The sequence below is a fragment of the Callithrix jacchus genome, chromosome 15 (genome assembly GCF_049354715.1).
Source record: "Callithrix jacchus isolate 240 chromosome 15, calJac240_pri, whole genome shotgun sequence".
NCBI classification, from domain to species: domain Eukaryota; kingdom Metazoa; phylum Chordata; class Mammalia; order Primates; family Cebidae; genus Callithrix; species Callithrix jacchus.
Window position 1 is genome coordinate 88444865 of NC_133516.1, and position 9583 is coordinate 88454447.

General features: G+C 45.4%; 1 protein-coding gene and 1 pseudogene across 1 annotated transcript; both read left to right on the forward strand.

The window, feature by feature from the left end:
* The first annotated feature begins 2512 nt into the window (after positions 1–2512).
* ZNF80 (zinc finger protein 80) lies at positions 2513–4475 on the forward strand. Its single transcript, XM_008982424.5, has one exon. The coding sequence runs from the start codon at positions 2827–2829 to the stop codon at positions 3709–3711; it is 885 nt and encodes a 294-aa protein (XP_008980672.3). The 5' UTR covers positions 2513–2826; the 3' UTR covers positions 3712–4475.
* Positions 4476–6909: 2434 nt separating this feature from the next.
* On the forward strand, positions 6910–8527 carry LOC100398423 (atos homolog protein B pseudogene; annotated as a pseudogene).
* The last annotated feature ends 1056 nt before the right edge of the window (positions 8528–9583 follow it).

Here is a 9583-nt window from a genome sequence, read left to right on the forward strand (position 1 = left end):
TTCCAAAATGGTGGTGGGGAGAATGGGTTCTGAGCAGAAGGCAGCCGTATGAAGGCCAGGAGAATGGAGTGGGAACTGAGGATTCTAAGAACAGTCCTACCTAGTATCCAGTCATTATTTATGTGAAAGTCCCTCTGTGACCCCCTAGCCTTAAGAAAAGTCTTGTTAAAGCCACACTTTGGTCTACAGTAGAGAGTTTATGTTCGTGCCCGGATTATAGTGATAAGGGGAGGCCCATGGGTGTGTCCAAGGACAAAAAATTGCAGATGATAGTCTATAGTCATGTTGGTTAAGTCATCCATAGGAGCCCTTGTGAGAAGCCCCCTGAAAATTTCCAGAGAGCAGACTCTGGGCATTGTTATTGATATGACCGAATTTGTACCAACTTTTTGCTGAAATATTCACATTACTTACAAGCTTTGCTACTGACAGCTCAAATGACAGGAACTTTTTATCATTTTAGCTGTTTTATATCATTAAAACTATATGCTGACAGAAAAATTCATTAAAGAAAAAAATAAACCTTTCCAGTAAACAAAACTCACTAATTTTATAACTGCCCACATGATCATGGTTAGATTGCATGTATTTAGTGATCAGCCTTTCTTTAACTCTTTTTTTTCCCCAAGACAGAGTCTTATTCTGTTGCTTAGGCTGAAATGCAGTGGCACCATCTTGGCTCACTGCAACCTCTGCCTCCCCGGTTCAAGCAATTCTCCTGCCTTAGCCTCTTGAATAGCTGGGATTACAGGGGTGCCCCATCACACTCAGCTAATTTGTATATTTTTAGTAGAGACGGGTTTCACCATGTTGGTTAGACTGGTCTCGAACTCCTGACCTTGTGATCCGCCTACCTCGGCCTCCCAAAGTGCTGGAATTACAGGAATGAGTCACTGCGCCCGGCTCTTTAACTCTTAAAAATAAACATAACTGAGACCAGGGATGACACTTTGAGAACGACTACTGGACAGAACTTCACTGTCAAATGTGCAGTGTCCTGAGATTGATGGGGGCACTGTCCCCAGCAAGATAGTTCAGAACCTATTCAAATGAGCTCATGCATAGCTGCCTAAGTCATTGCCATCCACTACTGCTTCCCATCTGTGGGAAGAGTCTTGCTGTCTGGACAACATGGCCAAGACTTCTGCCTTATATTATGACCTTACTGACATGTTCCAAATACTTTGGGTGAGAAAACTGTTGGATTTTCCAGTTAGCATGTCTGCCTGCTCTTTTATTTCTCCGACCTCAATATTTACATCATATGAAAGTAATCAAGCTGGTGATACCAGCAAAATCTCACACTACACACATTCTTAGTTATGAAACATTAGAAGAATTTTTTTAAATCAGGAAAATGAAAATGGCATTTGAGAACTCCTCTTCTTTTCAACATAGTAGACAGAGGTTCTAGCCAGCACAAAAGAAAGAAAAGGAAAACAAAGTCTAAGTATTTGCTAAAAGTCAAACTGCCAGGTCCTCTCACTGGAAGAATTGCAAAATTGGTGTCTTTGGGTCTCTCCTCTTGAACTGATTAGATTCTGAGAGAGGAACATTTCAAACAGCTACTAGGGGTGGAGTGAGGGGTCCATGTGTCAGTGACTATCAGTTCTCCTCTTCAGTACTCACCAGAACCTTCCAGTTTGCCTCTCATTCCCTAGTTCTGCGATCCTTTCTTCACTTTAATAACCAATTGCATTTTGGGAAGAGTAGGGCCGTAGATCAGGGTCTTGCTGAAAGCTCAAACCACTGTCACCAATCCCCATATAACAGCTTCCACTCCTCACCAGCTCCAGAGCGATTTGGTACGGTTGAACTTTCATTTTTGAGGGTTCTATAACATAAACATAATGCTTCCCTGGCTCCCCTGGGAGCGGTACTGGACGGCAGCAGTTCTGGGCAGCTGAACAGTGCTGTATTCTGTGTAGAGGCCATTCTCTTTCCTGTACTCTCTCCAGGTGTTTGCTAATGTGACCATTCTGGAACACATTTCCTGGTACAGGTGAGAAAGCTTTGCTTTGGAAAGACCTTTAGGAGATAGGACCAAACTTTTCCACAGTGATTTTACTAATTGCAGAATCATCCACAATATAAAAGAGATCCTGAATTTCCATGTCCTCTCCACATTGAGTATTTTGACTGGATTGACTTTAATGCCCAGCCCCACGGTACAGTTTATCATCGGGTTAGCCGGTAAAATTAAGTGGGAAGTAGGATACACTCTCCACACCCTGAATGGAAAAGTTCCTTACATGCATGTTCTCATGTGCATGTTCGTGTGCAAGGTCGCAGGTCCTCCCTGACACAACCGGCATCAACTTCCATTTAGAATTAATTGAGGGTCAAATTCCCAGTAATTAAAAATTGAACTGAGGCCTCTGGGACTTGTAGTTCAGCTGGTGGAGGATGCGCGCGGCTCTCTGGTATCTGTAGTCGGAAGCACTCTGCTGCGCATGCGGATGCGGGTGCCACATGGACCTTTTGTCTTGCTCCACTCTAGCGGCATCCGAGGCAGTGGTGCAGGGGCGTGTCCATGATCTTCACCTGGAAGAAGTGGGAGCAGCTGGACCAGCCCCAGAGGACCCTGTACTGGGAGGTGACACCAGAGACCTGCAGACCCCTCTCACTGGGGCATACAAACCAGAGTTGATCTACCAGCTGAAGCAGTGGTAAAAGAGCGGAAGAGACCTTTGTCAAAGCAGCCGTCCAGGTGACAAAGTAAAAGCCAGGGCCAGCCAGCCTTGTCCTAGGGAGGCTTGCTCCTGGGAAGACTAACTCAGGGAGCCAGAAGTTCCTCCAGGTTGAGGTGAGTGAGGGAAAAAGTGGATGGAAATGCAGGAAGGGCGCTTGAGTCTGGTTACCGTCTCCCCTACGGAGGCCTTCTGGAGGAAGATGAGCCTTACACGCAATGGGTTGGGGACAGGGGATGGTCCACACTCATGCATTTTACAGGATCAGGTCTCCAGAGGAGACAGTCTCCATGAATGTGACTCCCGGGGACCAAGTGTCTCTTTGGTTGGCGAAGGGAAGACTTACAAATGCAAGGAGTGTGGGAAAGTGTTTAACAAGAACAGCCTCCTTGTTCGACATCAACAGATTCACACTGGAGTGAAGCCCTATGAATGCCAGGAGTGTGGAAAAGCCTTTCGTGAAAGGGTCGACTTCATTCGACACATGAGGATTCACACAGGCGAGAAGACCTATAAGTGCACCGAGTGTGGGAAGGTCTTCAACCACAGGTCGCACCTCCTGTGCCACCACCGGATTCACACTGGAGAGAAGCCCTATGAGTGCAGCGAATGTGGAAAGACCTTCAACTGTCACTCTGTCTTCATCCAGCATCGTATGACCCACACTGGAGAAAAACCCTTTGGGTGCAAAGAGTGTGGGAAAACCTTTTACTACAACTCTTCCTTAACCCGGCACATGAAGATTCACACTGCAGAGAAACCCTACAAGTGCAGTGAATGCGGGAAGACCTTCACCTATCACTCTGTTTTCTTCCGACATAGCATGACACACACTGCAGGAAAGCCCTATGAGTGTAAAGAATGTGGGAAAGGTTTTTACTATAGCTATTCCCTCACTCGACACACAAGGAGTCACACTGGAGAGAAACCCTATGAGTGCCTTGAATGTAGAAAGGCCTTTGGCTACCACTCTGCTTTTGTCCGACATAGTAAGATCCACTCTGGAGGAAAAAACCTTTGAGTGCAAATGATGTAAGAATGCCTGTTTGTGGGGTTTTTTTCCTTTGACACGTAAGGAGCCAGACTGAAGAGAAGCACTCTGAATTCAATGACAGTAGAAAAGCTGTGACCTGCAGCTCATCCTCATTTGGCATTGAAGAATTCATTCCAGAGATAAACTCTATGAGATATGTGCGAAGGCCTTGTGCAAGTGGGCCCACATCAGTCAAAGTCAGCGAACTTAAACTGGGAAAAGACGTTTTGACAAAAACTAGTGAAGAAAATCTTTTGGCCACAGGAAATATCTTATTCAGCATCTCAGAATTCTTTCAGGAGGAAGATCTATTAGTTATTGTGCAGTTAAAAAAACCACCCACACCTGTCTCCATAGTTTATATCACTAAGCCATCTCAGGAATTTTTTTTTTTTTTTTAATAAGAAGGGAGCTGTAAATGAGAAAAGAAGAACTTCATGCACGGCTTCTGTCAGACTTCTCTGAAAGCCATGTCTATCAAAATTTGAATTCAGTCTTCATTTTGTGGACTACTGAAAGGTAAAAGGGCCTTGCCTTGTTATTTGTCCTTTATATTACTCACTCCTGTCGACAGAGGTGTAGACAAGAGACTACACCCTTTGTCCTCCCTCTGTAAAGATTGACTCTGTAAAGATTTATTGAATGCATTTTTTGTTGAAAAAACTATTTTTTATTGAAAACATTGTACTCTTGAGGAATGTCTTTGTGAGAACTATGAAAGTTAAGTAATGGAATATGTAAAACTTATAAGAACTTAGAACATAAAAATATTGCTGTATAAAATCATTTCATATCTAAGAAGATAAGTATCCACATGTGAATGGACATATTTTTCTGCATCATTTAAGACTACTTAAGGCTTTAATTAAAAAATATATATATATATATTCGTGTGGTTTTGAACACCCAGCACTTGATATACTTGTTTGTTTTGATTCATTTTCTCAAGAGAATGATGGAACTGTGCTGCTTTCCCAGGTGAGCCTTGATTATTTCCTCTGTGCTTTCTCAGCTTCTTTGGCCTTGTGTAGAGGGGCTTCTCCAAGAGCATGTCACTAGTTTTCTAGAGGTTAAACAAGAGCTAAGACAAACAAAACAAAACACAGCTTATCTAATCTAATGAGAAACTCAGAAAAAAAATGTTTTGGTGAACACAGTGTATTAAAATATAAAATATGTAGGTCCTTTGACACATTAATTCAATTTCTAGAAATCTTCAGAAATGTTCTTATGTTATGCAGGGATATTCATGCAAAGAATAATGGCTGCAGTTTTGTTTTTATGTGTGAAACATTGAGAATAATCTAAATGTTTATCAGTAGGAAGGAAATTATGGTACATCTGTTCTATGAAATACTGTGAAACAATAAGGTATCTCTGTATGTACTGATATCAGAACATCTCTAAGATACAGTATTTAGTAAAAGACAAAGTTTCAGGAAGTAAAACTGCATCTAGAAGTATAAGCCTAAAACTGTTAATAGTGGTTTTCTGCAGGAAGTGGGATGGAACAGGGTTATATGGAATGTTCAGTTTTTACTTTGATACTTAAGTATTGTTTGCACTTTAAAAATAAAAACCATTTATTATTTTTGCAATAAGTGTTTAAAATATTTTAATAAAGATAGCATGTTGGAATAAAAGTGACTGCTGTTATTTCTTTAAAAGTATACATTTTATGGGTTTTTTTTTTTGTACTGGTCTTATTATGCCTTAAAAAAATAACAGACCAAGGATTCAGAGCTACCTAATCACATTTAATAAATGATAATATTTTTTGTTTTTGCTTTTGAGACGGATGCTCAATCTGTTACCCAGGCTGGAGTGCAGTGGCGCGATCTTGGCTCACCACAACCTCCACCTCCCGGGTAGCTGAGATTACAGGTGCGTACCACATTCCCAGCTAATTTTTGTATTTTTAGTAGACACGAGATTTCACCATGTTGGCCAGGATGGTCTCCAACTCCTGACCTCAGGTGATCCACCCTCCTTGGCCTCCCAAAGTGCTAGGATTACAGACATGAGCCAATATAGTTTTAAAATGATGAGCCAACATATATGTAGTTTAATACATGTAAAAATGAGAGTTCAGCATAGGCTACTCATCAGTGAACATTTATTTCCTTTAAATTGATGGTAACATGAATGCTCTTTTGCAAGTGGTTAGGTTTTAGATGTCAGGTTTCTAGTTCCCTGGATTTGATCACAATAAAGCACCTGATTGACGTAGATGTCAATGTATTTTGTACACACATATGCTAACCACGGCTGATTTGTGTTTGCTGCTGAATGGGTGTGATCTGGTTAGCTTTGTGATATACGTCCTGTTCCAAATTAAGAGAACTATAGCTTCATTTTCCCCAACGTAATCATGCCATTCAGTCAGACCTGTTTTCCAGTGAAGAAAATGAATTCGGTATCTGCAGATCATATCTTACAATTTGCTGTGTTCTCCCTCACAAAATATGTGAACATTTGTTAGCATCATTTCATTTAGGAATCATATACCATCAGAAATGTTCTCCCTATTAGAAATGAACAAGGAGTGCAATTTTCGTGTAGACAAATCTGTAACCCACAGGTAAAACTCTGTTCATACTTTTCCATTGTAGTAGTTGGCCCAAAAATTTGCACCACCATATGGGGCAATTTCAAGAGTCTTATTCTCTTTTTTATCAAGAGAAGTTGGCAGCTGTGTCATGTTATAAGTAGATTCTGTCCATTTTGGGGTTACTTCCTGGAAGTAGACTGTGAGTGAGATGATCTTATTAGCTTAGGAGGAGAAAATGTCACCTTGGGAAGATCTCTTTTCTGTGAGAGTCATTGAGTAGTCTCTCGTGTAAGTTTAGACTGAGCAGGTTTCGCCTTGGGAGAAATGAATGTAAGACCTTTGGTGTTTGCTGTGGTTTTAAAACTCTGCCTCTACTACCATCTCCTCAAGTGCAACAGGACCCACAGAACTACAGGGTCCTGCTGAGCCCAGAAGCTGCACAAAATGGGAGCAGTCACCTTGCCAGTGCAATGGGCATGAATCAGACTGCAAGCTAAGGGAACAAGGCATCAGTTGGGAAGAGGGGATGCACGGCTAGGTTTGAGGCCTTTTCATCTGGATGTCTCCAGACGCCCCAGCACAGGCCCAGCTAAAAGCTGTGTGGGCGTGATGCCCCTGACCCAATGCAGGGCTTCATGTGCCACATACAGACAGAGTTGTCTCCATCCTCTGAGCCAGAGGCTGGCCCTTCACAGCCTCCAGTCAGATAGGGGGCCCTCTGAGGTGGCCTGCTCAAGGGTTATAGCCCAGCAGCACGGGTGGGGCGGTGACATTCCCCCAGGGTCTACTAGTATCCATCTTTTTCCCTCTAGCTGGTGTCTCTGAGCCTGATAGGGCCCGGAAGCGACCAGCCCCACCCACCAAGGGTCCCCAAGAGCTGGAGAGAGGCCCTGGGCTGGGGGCCAGAGAGGGACTACCCACTGAAGAACCATCTCCTGTGAGGCTATTGGGCCTAGAGGGACTGGGGCTGTGACTAGGTGTGGCCAGCCAGCATTTCTCCCATCGTGACCTCTGTGTTATGGAACAGGAAGAGTGCCACCTCTTCTTGGATTTCAGGGGCCTGGAGTCCCTCCTGGCCGCCATCATATGCTTCCTGCAATACTTTGCACAACAGAGACCAGGCTTTCCCAGAACCAGGGGACAAGGGTCCCTGGGGCAGTCCCCAGAGCCAGCCCTCTGGACCAGCTGCACACACTTGACACTGATTTGCACAGTCTTGCACAAATGAGGGGTAAGAGCCCAGTGGCTAGGGTGGGCAATGGGGGAGCCTCTGGCCTAGGGGAGTCCCCAAGCACTGCCAGTGGGCATGGTCTCAAGCACACACCCCCAGCCCTGGATCTCCAGGCCCCTGCCCCACCAAGAGAAGGCTGCTTCCTGCTGGAGAAGCCCCAGATGTCAGCTCTGAGGAAGAGGAGCCACCCTTTGGAGGTGCCAGGGAACCCTGGGCTACCCTACTGCTACTAACTGTTCTGATGCCCAAACCACACCCTCTGGAGACACCTTGCTGTCTGGGCCCAAGAAGCACAGTTTCAGACCCAACAGACTGCATTCCCATGGGGCGGAGGCTGAGAGGTGCCTGTTGCCTAGAGCTGGGCCCACTTCAAAGCCTCTGGAAGGGGCCAGGCCTGCTGAGTCTCCCCAGTGCCTCCCCTGTTCCTCCCCCTGCTGTCAGTTGCACCCTGCGGGGCAACTTTGAGGATTTGTTGCTGCAAGGATGCTTTGCACCATCTGGCCACATTAAGGGCTTCACAGCAGAGACTGGAGCTAGTGGGTCCTACTGCGTCCAGCATGTCACACTACCTGTCACCATCACCTTCTTTGAGGTTTCTGAGCAAAATGCCCCCAACCCCACTGGGCCTTATGGAGCCGAACACCCTGGGGAGGAAGACTCACAGTGTGTCCAAAGTGGGCACCATCCAAATGACATTATTTAACCCCAACCAGACTGTGGTGAAGATGTTCCTGGTAATCTTTGACTTCTTGGGCATGGCTGCTGCCCACATGCCCTTCCTGTGCAATCACCTCTTTTTGGTGCCTGTGGGTGAGGAGGAAAACGCTAACTCCACCCACTGCCTTCTCTGCTATTCTCTGCACCTGAGGTTCCAGAACTCCCACTTAGGCCTCTTAAGCCTGAATAGAGATCTCCACCTGCTTTTTTCCCACTAGAGCCTGGAGCTGGACACAGGGCTTCCCTACGAACTGCAGGCTGTAACTGAGGCCCCTCCTAATCCACGTTATTAGCCTTTGCCCTGATTGCCAGCACTCTGAACCAATGTGGGCCAATGACCTGCCATCTTACCCATCTCTTAGAGAATATCTATGGAGAGATGTCAAGAGTCCCCTCAGACTTGAGTTAAAGCCCTCATCATGCTCATGCCCAGATTGATTATTTGTGTGTTTAAAGCTCCTGATCCTTACTACACCCTGCCCTACTTCAGGTAATCCGTGTGTCTGTCCCCTCCCTTGGGTCTCCCAGACCAGCTTAGGAAGTAGGGAGGAACCAGAGCCACCCTTGTCCCAAGTTCCCAGGCAAGTCATGACAGTGTTGCCACCCTGTCCTGAACAAGGACCATTTATTTTATTTATTTTTAATTTATAATTTATTCAAATTGGATTGCCTTAGTAACCCCCCACACCTGACCACTGGCATCACCCTTCCTCCTTTCCCATTCTCAGATATTGCTCCAACCTCAGGAGTTGAAGAGGCTTATGCAGGGGACAGAAGAAGAACTGCTCTCCCTCAGCTGAGAGAAGAGGGATTATTCCAGAGGGACTGAGTCAGTAGCCAAAGCCTCAGCTTCCTATGTCCTTCCCCTAGTCCCTTCACTGCCCTTACCCTCTGACCTATCTCTCAAAGCCAAGTTACACATGTGCATGTGTGCACAAGCTTGTCTTTGTGTGGTATGTGTGAGAGTGGTATGTGTGGTATGTGTGCATGTGTAACACGTGCACACATGGGGTTAACCACCCCTCCCCTAGGGCTCCAGACTCCAGTTGTCAGTCTCCTCCTACCTGTGTCTCCTTGCTTTGGGGCATGACTCAGGAAGGCTTCCAGGGGGCAGAGTCAGATCCAAGGACTGGGGTGCCTCCTCTCACCTGGCCAGACTCTGACCCACCTACTTCATCTAGGGTGAGGGGCAGCCCTCAAACTCAATAATGTGGTTCCCAACTATCCCATTCCCTATTTCAGACTCTGACCCAGCCTCAATCCTGACTCCTGGGGCTGGGCTGAGGGGAACAAGCATTTGCTGAAACTTGAAAAAACAAAAACAGGAAAAATTGTTCCTGGTACTTTAAAAACAAAGGTGG

Excerpts from the sequence above, each read along its gene's own strand:
- ZNF80 (XM_008982424.5), top strand. The coding sequence starts at position 2,827 with ATGGAAATGCAGGAAGGGCGCTTGAGTCTGGTTACCGTCTCCCCTACG.